This window comes from Solea solea, chromosome 11 (genome assembly GCF_958295425.1).
Source record: "Solea solea chromosome 11, fSolSol10.1, whole genome shotgun sequence".
Lineage (NCBI taxonomy): Eukaryota > Metazoa > Chordata > Actinopteri > Pleuronectiformes > Soleidae > Solea > Solea solea.
Window position 1 is genome coordinate 13,912,208 of NC_081144.1, and position 18,554 is coordinate 13,930,761.

Here is an 18,554-nt window from a genome sequence, read left to right on the forward strand (position 1 = left end):
CAGCGTGATAAAAAAAATAAAATCGGCGAGCACAGGAACCACAAAATTCCACTGCCGAAGCTGTGCAGACAAGACCAAACAGTGTTTTGATGCTACACGTGAGGTTTTTAATTAAATGGGCAGCTGCTCTGGAATCAAACCACTGAAAAGAGATTGTCCATTTTTATGATTTTGACTGCAGTAGCTTCACACAACTACAAAGCTGGGCAAGATTACGAACAGGAAGAAAGCAGCGCTGTCACATCGACACCGACGACGACTGGTGGTGAGGACTGGTTTTCATTCGCCTGTCAATGCAGAGCTAACGTTAGCTAGGCAGTCCATACATAGCTCAGGGCATTTTGACACGAAAAATCTGGACGTTGATTGTATTTTGACAGAACATTGATGAACATAAAGTTTCGTCACCATGGGGAGGAATATTGTGTCCGATTTAATACATTATTTGAGTTGTAATTTGTGCTTTGGTCGCTGTTTGCTTGATTCTCTTGTCCGGGCTAATCGAAGAAAGACATGGCCCCGATTTTGACCAATCATGGTGCTTCTAATCAAAACCCCGCCTTTCGTGACGGCGTAGACGTGTTTGTCGATCACACTTCCGGACTCTGATCCGACGAAAAGGGTTGCTTAAGGACGCATTTGTCCAATCAAAATAAATAAATTAACACCGAGAGCAAACTATGAAAGTTTGCACTTATAAACTTTTCTGTGTCTTTTCACTTTACTTTTGTTCTCCCGTTGTATCTCAATTCAACATTATGATCAGCCTTTATACGATCACATCCAGTAGTGTGAGCTCCACCTTAACAACCCAGTGTCAGCTGAAATGCAGTTGTTTTTTTTGCATTGACGTCAACCGCGTACAGCCACACAACACGAAACAGACGCCTTTTTCATATTTCCTATGCTAAAGTCAGAATGTGGACAGATAACCAGACACTCGTGCCGAGTTCAAACCAATTTGACTGCGACAGCTTCTGATTTATCTGCCATCATTTCGAGGAAGACACTGTGTCAGAGGATAACTGCAGCACAGCTCTCGGTAAAGATTTGACACATTCATTCTGTGTAACGCTGCTCCCCCTCAGCTGATAGATGCTCGTATTCAAAAGAGATGGAGTGGGGGGTTGGGATTTCTCCAGCTCAGGGATGCTTATGCATGAATGGTGACACCCGTCACCCCACAACTACAAGCTTGTTTCCACTGATGCTGTGTGGATGTCACAAAGTTTTGAGCCCCGCAGGGAGAGAGAGGACATTTTAATATGCATGTCTGGGATGAACAGGACAAGTGCTTTACTCAGTTGGTTTTATCTATGGCAGCAGTTGTGTAGTTTTGTCTGTCTCAACCCTCTTGAGCATCCCTGTGTCAGTCTTCAGCATTGTCTCATGTTATTTCCTTAGCCTGAGAGCAGCCTGTTCCCTCAGAGAGGGGGGAGGCTGGTGTGTTTTGGAAAATGTAACCTAAAGCTAGACGCCAGGCAGCTGTTGTGACATTTGAGATGGTCCTCAATGGCAAGGCACAGAGTATTCAGTTGTAGAGTCGAGTGCTTCTGAGCAGATGACAACATTATTATGATACACTGATCTAATCCTTAGTAAAAGTATTGGAATATTAACTTGAATTGAATCGATAGAATGCTGTTTTTTTTTACTACCATGAAATACCGTGTTGCATTCCTTGGACTTTAAATTAATTGATATATGCCTCTTTAGTTAGGTTGTTTTGGCTGATTATTTGTTCTGATTTCTAAAGCTGGGACACTACTCTTATCAAATATGATAGGGGAGTTTAAAACAAGTATTAAAGCACAAATAAATTACATTAAATCCAATTCAATTTGATTTGTACAATGCCACATACATTATCTCAAAGCACTTTACATAGTAAGGCACAAACCTTACAATATTATAGAGGGACAAGAGAAAACGCAACAGTTCACACAATGAGCAAACACTAGGCATCAGTGGAGAGAAAAAAAACCTCCCTTTTAACAAGAAGAAATCTTCAGCTGGACCACACTCAAAGCTATTCAGCCATCTGCCTCGGCTGGTTGGGGTGAAAAGTTTTAAAGTAACTGGAGAGTTTTATCCAACCGGAGTATATGGCACTGCAGGACGCACTCACTTAAATGACAGGTTATGTGGTAATACATTATAATAATTTACCCAGTATAGGATCTTTTAAATAATGCATTATTCCTTATCAGAGGAGCTTTACACATTTTAATAATCGGCTTCTGCTCATACTTTTCTACCCAAGGTATGACAATGAAGCATATTTGTGTGAAAATGTCTTTTTTGTGTTTATTGTTTTAGATGTGTGATGTTTTCTAATTTAGCCCTAGCTGGGTGTACACCATACAGTAATCAGTAAATGCATACTGTATAACAACAAGATGCCTCGTGACAATGGTTATGCAACGCTCTGAAGTGTGTTCTCCATCTGAGAGCAAGGCAGCTGAGTGTACAAAGAAAAAGGCCAACTCAGGCAACATCCATTCCTCCTACCCTGCCTACCCGAGGCTGCAGCTGGGGTGAGGTGGTAGTTTTGCTGTGAATTCTGGCACTGATAAACTTGTTAAAAACCAGACAGTCTAACTAATGAGAGGCTTACATCAATTTGATTCCTGTTTCAGTAATAATCTGACTCTCTCTATTGTCATAATGAGATTTAATCAGTCTTGACACTTGGTGTCAAATAAGGCCAAGATATAAAATAAAACCAAAAAAAAAGGCCAGTCAACCAACTATAGTTTGTGATGGTCGTGATGTTTCTGCCAGGGTGATAGGCTTCCAGACAGCTGTCAAGGTGGATGTTGTCACACTAACAATAGGTACAATAATTGTCCAGGACATCTGTCATAACACCTACACAAAACCTATTCTCTGAAGACTTTTCAGATGCCAAAAGGCATTCTTATAGTTTAATAATGTTGCCTTCTATGTTTCTTCTATTCATGTGTTTTTCTCTGGGTTCCAGTTGTCCAGAGTGCGACCAGGGTGCACGACTGCCACACCAGGCACCATGATGGAAGGGGGCATGCAGTTGCTGAACCGCGATGGCCACAGCATCTCGCACAATTCAAAACGCCACTACCATGACTCCTTCGTGTCCATGAATAGGATGCGCCAACGTGGCTTGCTGTGTGACATTGTGCTCCATGTCTCCAACAAGGAAATCAAGGCCCATAAAGTGGTGCTGGCATCCTGTAGCCCCTACTTCCATGCCATGTTTACCAGTAAGTGCAGTCCATGCTGTCCATCTTGTCTCATTCATTACTGTTTCCATTCGTTTGTGCTTTTGTTTCTGAAATCCATGAAACCCAGCATATTGCATGCCTCACACATTCTAAGCTCTGACATCAAACTTTGCACTATTTTGCTCTGTTGCTCATAGTTTGATGAAACAACAATTCATGTGTGCAGTGAACGCCACCTCATCCATTCAGCATCACCGCTTCCTTCCCCCTCTTCCTGTCTGTGGCACAGGTGGTCAGATGAGGTGTGTGTTTATCTCACATTTCCTCCAAATACAAGACCTTTGTTAGGTTACAATGTGTCTCCTGACAATTACTTTTCTGGATTTGAGACTCAGCTGCTGAGCCTCCTCTCACTTATCCAACCTTGCCACTAATTGGCTCATTTCAGCACAATCTGCTGATCGTTCATGATCACTGAAACAACAAAATCACAGCTCCCCAATATAGATACTGTTTTTATTTTTGTGAGACTACTAGGAGATGAAACATTAAAACCTCCTAACCCTTTGTTCAACTGGAACACCCACGTTTCTCAAGGGTGTATAGATTCAGACATTTCAAATGCCTCCACAGTTAAAACAACTGATAGGAGAGTGGTCTGTAACAAATGAGCTGTGCAGATATCAGGCAGCTGTACTGTATACATTAGGAGCTGCCATGTGTCAGCATGATTGAAAAGGGAGGCAATTATATCAGCCAGATTTACAGCTTAGAACTTGTAGGAAGAACGTAATCAGTCTCTTTGTGTGGTCATGCAGATGAGATGTCGGAAAGTCGACAGACCCACGTGACCCTTCATGACATTGACTCACAGGCTCTAGAGCAGCTCATCCAGTATGCCTACACAGCTGAGATTGTGGTCGGAGAAGGCAATGTGCAGGTAAAGTGGAATAGTCTTTTGATTTGATCCCCACCCCCCATTCAAAGTGCAAATAGACATTATAAACTGTGTATTTTTACCTGTGCTTGTACCAGACATTGCTCCCTGCAGCGAGTCTGCTGCAGCTCAATGGGGTGCGGGACGCCTGCTGTAAGTTCCTCCTCAGCCAGCTGGACCCCTCCAACTGCCTGGGCATACGAGGCTTCGCTGACACACACTCCTGCAGTGACCTGCTCAAGTCAGCACACAAGTATGTCCTACAGCACTTTGTGGAGGTGTCCAAGACAGAGGAGTTTATGCTGCTGCCACTGAAGCAGGTATGACTTTGGTGATCTGTTTCTGTCTCCTGCTGTGTCTTCTACAAAATAGTAACTTTAGAGGAAGCAGCTTTAACAGGGACATGTTCATTGTAGAAAAATAATAGCCAAGAGTAAATCTGTCAAATAGAAATCTGCCCTCATTTTGTTAGTCAGTGTTGTTTTATTCTGTAAGCACATAACTTGGTCATAAAACATGTAAAGGCTCCTGTCTGGTAAACAAAACATTCCCAGATATGGCATTATCTCAGTTTACTTTGACAATTGGTGGCACCCATAATACTATAATGATATTAATGATGAAATAATGACAATTATTGACTTTTGTACAATTTACACTGTGCCTAATCTTGGCGCAAAGGCGCTGGTCAATCCCTTAAAAATGTCTGTGTGTTCTACATACATCTGACACACCTGACAGCAATTGCTTAGCTACGTCTGAGGTTAGTAAATAAGGGTTTCTTTTTTGTTTCACCAATTTACTGTTATTTATTCAGGCAATGTTTCAGGAGGAATTCTTCTCCATTGAGTAGAACCAACAGTCAATTCCTAAACTAGAAGGATAAATTGCTGAAGTAGCCACATAACAGCAGCTACTGTACGTGTGTTGTCAGAAGTCCTAGAAAAGACAGCATTGTTTGCAAAGAAACCGGCCCAGTTAAATAAAGGTTAAATAAATGATTAAAGCAGGCAGGGTCCATGTTTAAACAAAAGGGGTAGCCCCACCCACCAGACCTGCTGACATTGAAAAGTTGGTTCTCAAGTCTAAGGGGAGTCATGTTTATCAGAAAAAAAGTTAAGTAGGCCAATGATTTTTCAACTACAGCTTTAACCAATCAGTCACCTCTCATAAATAAATGCTTGCTGAGCCGTGTCAATTTACAATGAGTAATATAGCGTGTAAAAGACTTTCAAACCTTGAGACTGAATCGGCTTTGTGAGTGTGTGGGTTCAGTTAATTACAATAATAAAAGATAAGCAGCCTAAAGTCAGATTAAAAATGAGACCATTTATTTTTCATTGTCTTACCCTTTTCTTAAGCTTTTCTTCTTTGTCATAATATGGTACCAACTGCTCTGAAAGACTCCGAGCTGTGGAGCTGTGAAATATGCCCCATATTCCCTTTATCTTTCTGTGAAGGATGTGGCAGGATGCCGACTAGAATGTAACATTGCACGTGTGGGACGTTGTGAAGGCAACAAAGGATGAATGCTTTCTAATTACTTTGTGCGTTAAGACATCTTGTGTGTTAAGGCATCTTGTGCGTTGTGACGTAGTTGAAAGCATTTTCATTGATACAGCCTCGTTCTTGGCGACTAACCACAAGTACAGTCAATACTCCTCTATAATCAGTTTTTACACCTCTACACACACACACACACACAGTGTGGTACCATAATGGTAACATTATGCAGTAGATGCATAAAAGGGGGTAAGAGCGACTACAGCATTGGACAGCAGCAATGGCAATATTTCTCAGTGTGACTGTGTCTCACTGAGATGTTGCCCAGAACTGACCTGGCAAGACAGAAGCAGCAGCAGCAGCAGCAGCGCGACTGGCCACTCTGGCCACACCCTTGTCTGCCAGCTTTGGGTTGATCTGGGAATATTGCCAACCAGCCACTCAGACTGCAGCAGTCGGGCCACAGACACACACACACACACAGTGGTAACTTAAATATATCCCAGCCCCACCACACACACGTAAAGACCTTAATATAGCACACGAGTATCCTTGTGGGAATGGACAAAATTAAATAGTGACTAAAATTATTGTCAAAATACTGTCACATATTAGTCTGGATGAAGTTAATCAAGTCAAGATTAAGAAAAGTATGGAAGGAATAAAAGCAACAGTGCATGCAGCAGACATATTCAACAGGGACTAATGTGGTCTGTGTCCAATGCAAATGCTTTCTTTGTTGACTGTGTTCAGAGCTGTCATTGTCCTGTGCTTTTTTTTTTCTTCAAAGAAATGCCTCCGTTTGCTCCCCTCAGAAAGTTACAGTTGAATTAAAGGCTCTGTAAATTTAAAATTAATTGTGTTAAATCATTATAAATAAAGTCTCTGCCCTTTTGCTTTGTCCTCTTCATCCAGGTCCTGGATTTGATCTCCAGCGATAATCTCAACGTGCCATCTGAAGAGGAAGTGTACCGGGCTGTACTGAGCTGGGTGAAACATGATATAGATGGACGCAGGCAACATGTACCTTGGGTAAGACTCTCAGAACTGTTTTGTTGTTTTGTTCTGTCTGTAATATGACCCAAACTGACCAACCCCATCATCCTCTGTTTCGGTCAGCTGATGAAGTGTGTACGGCTTCCTTTGCTGAGACGAGACTTTCTGATGAGTAACGTTGATACGGAGCTACTGGTACGTCATCACTCAGAGTGCAAGGATCTGCTTATCGAGGCTCTGAAGTACCACCTGATGCCTGAGCAGCGCGGGGTCCTCAGCAACAGCCGGACGCGGCCACGCCGCTGTGAGGGCGCCAGCCCTGTGCTCTTCGCTGTTGGTCAGTGTTGCACCCATCTCGTGTCGCTCAGAAAAATCATTCAAAATTATGCCATTTCCTACTTTTCTATCATATTTTTTTAACTTGGAGATCTACTATAATTGTATGAGAAGTTTTATTGGATTGATTTAGATTTGCCATCCGCTCAATATTTTATGTTACCATTACTGCTCGAGCGTAAAGTTTATTTTCTTTCATTTTGTGTGACGCAGGTGGTGGCAGTTTGTTTGCCATTCATGGAGACTGCGAGGCTTATGACACCAGGACAGACCGCTGGCACATGGTGGCATCCATGTCTACTCGGCGGGCACGGGTGGGCGTGGCCGCCATTGGCCACAGACTCTATGCTGTTGGAGGGTGAGTAATAACAATCATGATCAAACCTATTTAAGCACCATCTCAACTCTTACTCCAACATGATGTCGTAAAGTAAACTCAACCTTACTTTAATCAAGAGGACAACTTGGCAAGTGGAATATGAGTTTGATTTAAATGTAAAATAAGTGCTCATGTGCAAAATTGCTTGGTCCTTCTGAAAAGCTGTTAATGTCTTCCCCTATTAGAATGCTCTTTTAAAAAATGGACTTGCCATGCACTGCATATTTATTAAGGCAACATTCTAATATTTCTATTTATATCCACATTTCCTCAGGTACGATGGCACCTCAGACCTTGCAACCGTGGAGTCTTATGACCCCATCACCAATGCCTGGCAACCCGAGGTTTCCATGGGAACACGGCGGAGCTGCTTGGGTGTGGCTGTCCTTCATGGACTGCTGTATGCTGCAGGAGGTTATGACGGAGCTTCCTGTCTCAACAGGTATACATACGCAGACTGACGATGAATACTGAATACTTACTTTCTACTTCTGATCATTAAGACAGTCATATTCAATATAATAATAATTGAAGATGAACTAAGGCTTGCTGTCCTCCCACAGTGCAGAACGTTATGACCCTCTGACCAGCACATGGACCTCAATTGCTGCCATGAGCACCCGTAGAAGATATGTCAGAGTTGCAACTCTGGGTAGGTAATTGCCAGAAAACGTCACAATCTGCACCACTCTGCAGTCTATATGTTTGTTTTATACTGAAAACAGATATCGCAAGACCGGTTTGTGAAAGATGGTACATGGCGTAGCAAAATACTGTATGATGGGGGTCCCTTTTCACTGCTGCACCCCACATGCTTCAGGGCTTAGCTGAAGGAAGTAACTGTGGTAGTTATTGCAGAAATGATCAAATGACTCCACTAACTTAGCAAAACATGTGTCTGAGAGTAACAAGAATGTATACAGTTAAGTTAACACACTCACACTCAGCTGTGCTGCTCCCTCTCTTGCTCAACCACTCGTGCAAGACAAGGACACACACACACACACACACAGACTTAGCTGTGCCTCTCTTTCTCGCTTGAGCACTCACTCGTGCTCATGCATTAAAAATACCATTGTATACTGTGAAACAGTAGAAATTTTGAGAAATAGATATTACAATTGTGGTTACACTACCCAGCACTGCCAGGGAGTTACCACTTTGGTATTCAAATCTTAATATTTACATTCTGTGGGTGTTTACTCCCTTTTCCTATCCAGATGGCAGCTTGTATGCAGTGGGAGGTTATGACAGCTCCTCTCATCTTGCAACAGTGGAGAAATATGAACCCCAGGTAAAATGTTTACTGTTAAATTTATCATTAAAGTAAAATGCCTGTTGTCTGTTGCCAAGTTTAGATCAGTGGAAGAAACAAAAACCATGACATGATGGGTGACTCTATACACGTGTGACCTCATTTCTCTTGATTTTATTAACAGAGCAACACATGGACTGCCATTGCCAACATGCTGAGTCGGCGCAGCAGTGCCGGGGTGGCTGTGCTGGACGGCATGCTTTATGTCGCAGGAGGCAATGATGGCACCAGCTGCTTGAACTCTGTGGAGCGGTTCAACCCCAAAACCAACACGTGGGAAGGAGTGGCCCCCATGAACATACGCAGGTTAGTCCGGAGCCAGAATCCAAAGCAATAAAAGGAGAGCGTGGTGGAAAAATGCAGCGAATACAAACATTTGCGACTGTCTGCGCTTACTTTTAAGAAGATGGAACAATTACACAGGAGGTATCAGGACGGTTCTACAATAGAAATGCATGGGGGCTTATTGTAAGAGATTAGAGCCATCAGAGCAGACAAGATGGCTGCTTGCATCCCAAACCACCCCACAAAAAACCACAAGCCCTGCTTGTTTTATTACAAAGTAAGAGGTTCCATTTTGAAATTTAAACACCAAAAAAAAACGAGCATGCTAATGAAATCTTAGGCTCAATCACTCATTATAAGCCTCTGCTTTTGTTTTTAATCAACTTGTTATATTACAATCTATAGAGGGATTTGCAGCATGTCCTTTTCTGACCTGGCACAGTTGAGAGAGATGGATTAAAGCTAGAAGGGCTGATGGCATATGACAAAGAACCTGGCATCTAGGGAATTAAATTCAATTATTTACACCTTCGCCATCTGAGCCATCAGGAAACCTTGAGATTCTACGACGCCAAATGCACAGTGTCTACTGAGAGTACTGAGAATGTGAAGCCTTCTTTTTTGCTTTATAACAAAGCTTAGGTCAGCATGGGTGGATGGTCCTAAACCCTAGTGTTGCCTCAATAGGGTCAACAGGAGCCTTTTTTCACCCCCAACAGTTTCCGTCTTATTTCTCAAAAGTTGAAATTTATGCAATTATGAAATTATGAAAAACCTTTAACCTGATCTTAACCTAAAACCAATTCTAACCCTAAACCTAAAGTCTTCACCCCCAAAACCTCTGTAAGTTGTGAGGACCAACACACATGTTTGCACAATTTTACTTTCTTTGAATTAACAAATAAACACTCAAAAGAACCCACTACGCTGTAATATAGGCTGGAATCAGACATACAGTATTGTATGTAACTTTTTACAGTGATCCAGCTCAAGACTGAAAACCCTTACCACAGACCTCTTTAAACAGAATAAAGTCAAAAAATTCCTGCTCTGAACAGCTGATGTAAGAATGGATAATATCTTGTGTGAGAGGTTTCCCAGCCTCTGGAGTACACTGACAACGGTTGAGTGTGCAGCTCCATGAATGCATTAATCATCTGTGAGTGCTTTTCTTATTCAGTTGCCAAAATGCTCCATTTACACCAAACACCACTTATCTGTCACTTCTGTAAAGCCGTGTTCGCTTACTAATATTCATTTCTATTTGTAATGATTCTCTGAGTCAAATTAATCTTGATCCTGTGTGGACTTTGGAAAATCAACAAATCCTTTTTGTTGATGGAAAATGATCACTTTCCACTTTTCCATCTTCCATCAAATAATTCCATTATTCTTCGGGCACTCTGTTATAATTTATAATACAAATCCTCACTGAATACAACAACAGGTGTCTATTGGCTCTTTAGAATAATTCATTAAAACCTTTTTTCTCTCTTTCCAGGAGCACACATGACCTGGTGGCTATGGACGGCTGGTTATACGCAGTGGGAGGAAACGACGGCAGTTCCAGTCTCAACTCCATCGAAAAGTACAACCCGCGCAGCAACAAATGGGTGGCAGCGTCCTGCATGTTCACGCGGCGCAGCAGTGTGGGTGTGGCTGTGCTGGAGCTGCTGAATTTCCCGCCCCCCTCCTCACCCACCCTCTCAGTTTCCTCCACCAGCCTTTGACACGGGGTCACTGCTTGGCTGAGCTCAGCCTCTGCTGCTACAGCCCAGGCTGGCTCTGGGAAGAGACGCAACTGCTCAGTTTGAGATGAGTTGGAGGAGGAAGGACAGAGGACAGAAGTGGAAAAATAAATGGGTGGTCAGCAGCGTGTGGATGCCTGAGCATCTACTGTACAGCTCCACCAGCTTCCACCCCTCCTCAAGAGTACAGAGAGATTACTCGGTAAAGAAGCAAGAACTGTTGTCTCCTTAACTTCCTCTTCCTCTCACTTACTCTCCAGTGTTTGATACACTCATCGTAAAACATGGTGGGCACTACTGTAATGTGTAATGTAACAGTTTTGGGTTTGGTGTTGCCGTCTTCTGCGAATTTTTTTATTTTTATGTCAGGGTTTATTTTGCAATAATATATACAAAAGAAAAAAATGAATGAATTTGCTTTTGGAATGTAGCATTTGACAAGTTATACCATGCATGTTTACATACTGGCACTGACTCCCAACAGGAGACTAAAATGTTGTAGTGCTGCTGTGTTGCACTAGGTGGCAGTAAGAGGCAATGTTATCAACCCATTCTTTCCACATTACAAAAGAGCATGGATACCAATGACAGAAAAGCTTGGCCCTCAGAATTGTATTCAAAGGCAGAGCTATTATGATGAAATATATGTATTCATAAAATATTTAAATTGACATTGTTTTAAAAAAAAAAATCAGATCAGATCTATGCCTATTTAAGAGTGATTTTAATATATAACGTGTGTAATGTGCATATTGTCATTGGAAATGACAAAGAGAATGTCAAAGTGTGAGAGAGGTAGTTCAGTCTGTGTGTGTTTGGAGTTTCTCCTGAGAGAACTGAGAGTTGCATTTTGACCAGCAGCCGTTCATTTGCATTTCTTAATATTTCCTCACTGCCACAGTTAAGACCTCACATGAATCTGAACCATATGTTTGCTGCATTTGTGCTAAAGGCTTAATTCCCTTGCTAACCTGTTGATCAGTCAAATGAAGTCACGGTTTCGGTAAAAAGATATGGATGTGCATATAGTCATCATACATGAATCAGCTTAAAATTGCATTAAAGCAGGAAGTACTACTGTAGTTGACCTTCAGCATTTCAATACTTGACAAGAATAAGTAATGTTGTTGACACTTGGTGCTGTCATATTTCCTGTTACACTCCATCAAGTGTAGTTTCTCCTTATATTACCTCGTTTTTGAAGTTGAACTCGAAACAATCTTTTGATTAACCACAAGTACAGTACGGCTTTGGAACCTGTGTGGCGTGATTCTGGAGTTTCACCGTTGAACTTGCACTTTCTAAAATGGATCATTTTAAGTCTTGGGATTCAGTTCAGTTCATATGTGATGCAGTGATACCATGCCAGACTTCTGGGAAGTTGCCTTTTTTCCTTATTTTGAAGGATTTTGTTTATTATTGTTGCTCTAAATCTACCTTCAATTTAATTTATGCGTTCGAGAGGACCCAGTAGAATGGAGGCTGTGATGGTTAATTGGAGATACTGTTCCAGCGTAAAGTCAATGTGAGCAGAGACAGACTCGAAGAATAAGGTGCACAAAACCACGTCAAAACTTTGGCCTCCATTCTGCTAATTGAACTGTAAATAAAACGATTGCTTAAGTTATGGATGTGCAATTTCAATGTGACTTTTTTTTAGTTTGTGTTAAATGTGGTGATGATTGTTTATTTATATTTGTTATTTATGAGAAACCTTAAAATATTGAATTTTGCACTATTGTGAAATGGAGCAATACTTAACACTGTAAAAAAAATGAAATAAAGTTGTTTTCAAATGTGATTACATGTTGACTTTGAACACATGCATACAGACTGGCCAGTTCAAGATTCAAATCACATTCTAGAAGCATCAGGTTTTATGGCTGCATCTGAGCGTCTTCGTGACATCTCGCTCTAGAAAGAGAGGCAGTTACATGTCCAATGGAAACACACAAAAACACACGCGCACACTAAAGGTTGTGTTGCTAACAGTGTTTGTTGCTAGGCTCACCATACACTGTTGCTTGGTACCTTCCTAACATACTCCTGTCACGATGATCTAAGCAGACAGCTGAACACTCTCACTTTACCCTTCTTGACCTCAGGCACATGGCATTCACACCTGTGGCTGCCTCTGCTTGCACTCAAATCTATGAACTTCCACTCTCAATACAACAGGCCAAATACAGTACACAAAAAAAGCAGAAATACCACAAGCTTTGAATGAGACAAAAGGTTTAAGCTAGATTAACTGTATTTTGTAAACAATGCATGAGGAAGTGTAATGGCCTGTGTGCATTTAAATGTACATTGCAAAACAACATAGATTGTTGGTGACACATGCAAAAAGAAACAGGAGAAAGTCAACCCAGCTCATTTCAATTTCGATATAAAAACTCAAATATTCTACCTTTTCCCTCAAAGATTTTCAAGTGAAATCATAGCCTGGCAAAACTGCACGGATATGTCTGAAACCTCTCAGTTCATTTTCAGTTTGTATTAACAGCCGTATAATAGATCTGTAAACACACATCAGAAGAAGTTTCCCCCTGTCAGGCATTCAGACATTAAAGGTATGTTTCTGATAATATCTCAGGGGTTACAATATATAGCTCAAAGACAAGCAGCTGGAAATAAAAACAGATGAAATGAGCTTCTGTAGTGAGTGACAGAGACACTCAGTATGTTTACATGCACAGTTTAATCGAGCTGAGGCCGTAGTCTGAGTAAGACAGGCAATGAGACAACTTGCAGAGTACACATGCAGAGGAGAAAAGTGATTTATTGGCAGTGTAAGTCTGACTCCGCCTCTGTAGGTGGCGCTGTATCTCTCTATAAGTTAGTGCATATAGAATCAGTTTCCTGTTGACCTTTACGTCACAGGAAAACAAACGGTGAGATGGATCGTGCTGTGCGGCTGTATGTTTCGTACCTGCTGTGCATGTTAATCATGATACAAATTAGACGGAGCATGACTCTTGTGGTTGCATTATCCAGGTATGTTAGTCCGACTAAGACTAGCTCATATTTTAGTCAGACAAAAGTGTTAACATGACATTAAGAAAACCGAATTATTGTCTTAGTCCGGACTTTTAACATGTATGTAAACACACCAACTGCTGTGAGGAAGACACATATTCTGCAGCTTTGTCTCACACACACACACACACAGGCTGTCAAGTAATTTTTTTACCTAATCATCATTCACAGCGAAAAAGGCCGTATTCCATCGTCTCACTTTACTACTATAGCTGTTATGCTTCCGTCATTTCCAAGTCCAATGCATCACAGCAGTGTGGGAATGTGGCCACAGACATGAAAACAAAACCTAACAGGTAACTGGATCTGAAACTAAAATATTGGTGTGTCATAGTCCGTGGGGGAAAAATGTCTTTTCCTCCGTGTCACTAACTGCTACAGCAGTGAATCACCTTTGCTGTTGCGAAGACAGTCATACGTTTACAGTCTGTCTCCTCTTTCCCTTGGTTTCAGCCACTGTAAAGGCCTTATTGGGCCATGGAAATGCTGTCACCCTCTCTGGATATGGACTGAGGTGTCAACGACACCACTACACCTTCTATGAGGACGTGCACTATTTCGCCTGTTACTTAAGATAAGATAAGAGTAGGCTTGTACTAGAAAATCGGTCAGCTCCATGAAAACGTGTGGAAGGCTTAACCAAATACACAGACAGACACTGGTTGGACAAAATAGTGACATAATATCTCTGCTTTAAAGTCACAATTGAAATAACAGCTCTACATACGTCATATTAATCTGTGGAATTGAATTTGTAATGTTTGGAAATTCAATTACACCTGTGTTATTACATCAAGAAACTTAAGATTTGAGCTTTGAAGGGGACACAAACCCATCCCAAACTCTTCCAAAAAAAGATTAATGTGCAACACAAAAATCACTGAACCACCAGTCACTTTATATTTTTGTCCCTCAAAACCTCTTGATAATCTCTACTTCTGGTTTGCCTTATATAAAATTGTGTTTTATTTAACCTGACCAGGATAATCCCATTGCGATTGCAAATCTCTTTTCCGAGGGTGTCCTGTCCAAGAGGCAACAGCAACAAACACACATCCACAAGACAACTCATCCAAATTACTTATTTCTTGACTTGATCTTGTTTTTCCCTCATCTTTAATGTATGCACTGTATGGGAATGTTTAATCTTGTTCCACCAACCTGCCTAGGGACTACATATGTAAATTTGCCACTGAATATCATGTTTGTCTTTGGGGGATTCCTACAGTCTCAGTCACACTTAAACCCTCTGTTCTAAGCCCGTCATACACACACACATATATTATCTGGCACTCATGCATTCACAGCTCAGCACACAGTCTCCAGTATCCGAAGTATCTCCACAGTATCTACTATGTTTGGGAGAAATAACTCAAAGACCTTAAGCGGGCAAGGGACAGTAATCCGGAGCCACTGGCTGTTTGTTATGACTATCTGCAGTATGAGTACCTTCAGAGATACAAACAACTCAAAAGCACATCGGTGACCTGTTGTTTGTAGTGAGTGACATGATGAAGAAACACTGCACAAGTGAAAGAAAAGAGACTTAAGGAATTAAGTAACGATTCCCGCTATCTTAGATTTTATCTTTTGCTTTTGCATCCCTGATGCTTTCCAGAAATTCCCAATGATTACCTAGCAGATCATAATTTACTGTAACGTTTTATCTTTTTCTAAATAACTTCATTTCTTTCATTGGTGTGAGATTGTTTGTCCCTGCCCATTGTCAAAATCAGTTCGACAATGTCAAAATCATTGTCGAAATCATGATTTCGTGTGGATCTTGCTGGCATTTTTACTTGCACAGTAATCGCATGAACTTGTAGTCCGTGACAAAATGGGCACATGTAGACACAGAAATACTAAAATGTGTTTTTGACAGGACTTGTCTTCAAAGAAGGGCCGAGGTCCAATTAAGAATTCTTTATGGCCGTCATGTGTGAGAACTTTGGCACGTCTGAGTTTCTGTTGGACACCTGATGTTGGGGGCCTCATACCTAAACTCTGTTTTAGTGGCCTGAGGTGTGAATTTAGCACCACTGCTCTCACCCACTGAGTCTGGATAAACACAAATGAATGACTTCTCGGGAGAGTCAAAGTTCAGCCCACCATACATGGAGGGAATGCCATTATGAAAATGCATTTTATGTTTCTGTTTTTCAACAGATGCACATCTGACTTAATTTAACAGGTGAGTTCAACTTCAAGGACAAGACAAATTAAATATAATTTACATCTGTTCTGTTACATATGGCCTTAGGAAATAGAAAGGGCCTCAGTGAGACAAAGATAAATCTAACATTGTAGGTTAGGCTCATTCAGGAATTGTCTGCCCCGCTGTATGAAACAGAGCGAGAATGAGCTGGTCGTTCAGTGTTGCTTTTGGCAAAGGATTTTCCCTTTTCCATTGAGCAATATGACACAAAAGTAAGAGAATGAGACCTACCGTAGTGAATTTACCAGCACACTTGTTACTAAAGCCTACTTTACACTACCCAATTTTCGCAAAGTCTCAGCTAATCACCCCCTGTTGGAACATGATTGGTAGTCACTAAATGTGAAATATTCAAAAACATGAGGACCAGCATGATGGAAGTTTGAACCGAGTCTGAGATGAGTCCTGCAATACAATCACAGACCAGGATGGAGTGATGGCGGCTCAATCTAAAACTGGAATACAGCAGTGGTTAAATACCACAAAGATATTCAGATTTGTTTTGGTTACATGGTTAAAACTTTTTATAAGCTACAAAGTTTGATCTTGAACTTCAACATTTAGCCAATGCCAATATATTTAGTATTTGACCTGAAAAGTACAGTTAAGAACAATTCCAGACATTTCCAGAGAGGTCGTCAAATGACATAGGTATGATTCATCCTCTGGGAAAATTGAATGAATAAATGGTGCAAAGGTCACCCTCTCAATGTTTGTTTTTGTTATTGCCACACAGCATGGTGGGAATAAAAAGTCTGGGCACAGGTTGAGCCACTGTTTTGTAATAGCGCAGAGAAGCTTCCTTGAAAGACTGCATGGCGAAATCTGGGAAAGGGTGGATCCTTCAGTAATCTAGATCATAATGCACTTCACACCAGAAACTGGATTTACTAGACAGAAGCGGGAAAAAAAAGAAATCACCTGTTGTTTTCGACTGTCTTCCTTAAGAAGTACTGCGACAGTGCAGTGAGTCACTGTTGGCTGCATGTATTTTCAAGTTCATTTTACTGCTTAATGTTGATGTATGACAGCCAGACTAGGAAGGATGATGACATCATGGGATGAATGACATGCATCACAGTGCCAGGTACAGTTGGATTTCTCAGTAAAAAGCCAAAGTTAAATACAATACAAACAGTGAACAAAAGAACCTCGGAGGGTATCTGTCTGTCCCTAGCCTTTTATTTTAAGTTGATTCCTGTATAATGAGTGTGATGTAAAGTTATTAACTCTATTTCGGATTTTAATGGCATTTAGGCAGGGTTCTCAAACTCAAATGACCTGGGGGCCACTGAGTGTCTATTTTGGTCAGTAGGGGGCCAGTCAAGTAAAAAACAGTCCAACCCTTTGACAAAAAGACATTAAAATAATAATATCTATGATGATATTTCACATAATTTTCAAATAAAAGTGTTTGTTTTGATATGGAATGATACGTAGTTCATAGTTCTCTATATGAACGTATGCATGATGCAAATTGAATCTATTCATTTAAAAAAAACATACAGAAATAACTTGGAACTTGATATCGAGTGGCAGCCACATGACATTGATTGGGGGACTGCATGAGTTTGAGACCACGGAGCTAAGATCTACTGTATGATAAAGCATTAGATACTGGATTCATCCAAATTCCAAAAACTGAAATGTGAAGTTTCAACTTTGTTTTTAACCCTTTAATATCGAGCGTATCACAGACAACACTTTGCATTACCGTTGCATTAAAATTCCAACGGTTTCTGAAAGGTGATAAGTTGCATGTCAAAGCCAACGTGTGGTTATCACGGTAATTTTAGGAAGCTGGCGAATCTGACTCTTAGTCACCAGAGAGGAAAGAGACTCAAACAAATGTTATTTTAAATATGTTTTATACTGTTCAAATTTCAGATTTAACACGCAAAATCTGGTGTTCATGTATAACTAATATTTCTTTTAAATAAAACTTTTTTGTTTTTCTTCATTTTAAATTGTTAAAACAGAACAGAACAATATTTTAACATGCAGTAAATTGTAAATAACTGCCAGATATTGAAAAATCTGGAAAAAGCACTTAGTTACAGGACATTTTGAGGCTTAGGTGTTAAAAGGTTAACTTGGCTGACATGGCTACTGTACCTACATGACCTAAGACCACGTACTAAAGGAAATTTAAATTAATATTGATCATATATTGATGATTTGTCCTTGTTAGGTTTTATTTAAGTGATTTATGTTTTTATTTTGGTGATTGTGCCGGTGTTGGAGGCTACAGTGTAATTACACCTGTATCCCAAAGAACAAGCCAAAGAGTCTTGCAAACCAAAATGTACTCAGTGAACTACATGCAAGATAATGTAGGTAATCTCTTTCATCTGTGTTAACTTCTACTCATGGTACTCATGCGATACAGCGTCTCTGATCAGTTTATATATCTTGTTAATCACTTGTTTTGTATTCATTTATTCCACATGCAAATCAACCTGTTTAATTCATTGATTAAATTAGTGGACAGTGTGATGAGCTCTGGCATCAATCAAAGAGAACAACAACGCTCGTCAAGCTGATGTCTGTTACTGCCTCAGGTGCATCTGTTTTAACAATCCAGTTTAACAGGTTGTC

The 18,554-nt window shown here is 40.7% G+C and overlaps 1 protein-coding gene across 4 annotated transcripts; it reads left to right on the forward strand.

The window, feature by feature from the left end:
• Positions 1 to 66: 66 nt before the first annotated feature.
• On the forward strand, positions 67 to 12,503 carry klhl17 (kelch-like family member 17). 4 transcript variants are annotated; one of them, XM_058641944.1, is made up of 12 exons: positions 67 to 265; positions 2,984 to 3,242; positions 4,022 to 4,143; positions 4,239 to 4,460; positions 6,559 to 6,675; positions 6,763 to 6,976; positions 7,189 to 7,333; positions 7,629 to 7,796; positions 7,918 to 8,006; positions 8,575 to 8,648; positions 8,794 to 8,975; positions 10,456 to 12,503. In XM_058641944.1, the coding sequence occupies exons 2-12, from the start codon at positions 3,029 to 3,031 to the stop codon at positions 10,682 to 10,684; spliced, it is 1,776 nt and encodes a 591-aa protein (XP_058497927.1). In that variant the 5' UTR covers positions 67 to 265; positions 2,984 to 3,028; the 3' UTR covers positions 10,685 to 12,503. The 4 variants fall into 4 exon arrangements, with proteins under 4 accessions (XP_058497927.1, XP_058497926.1, XP_058497929.1 ...); XM_058641943.1 differs by lacking the exon at positions 67 to 265 and adding an exon at positions 864 to 1,042; XM_058641946.1 differs by lacking the exon at positions 67 to 265 and adding an exon at positions 3,430 to 3,505 and having other exon boundaries at positions 3,174 to 3,242.
• Positions 12,504 to 18,554: the final 6,051 nt, after the last annotated feature.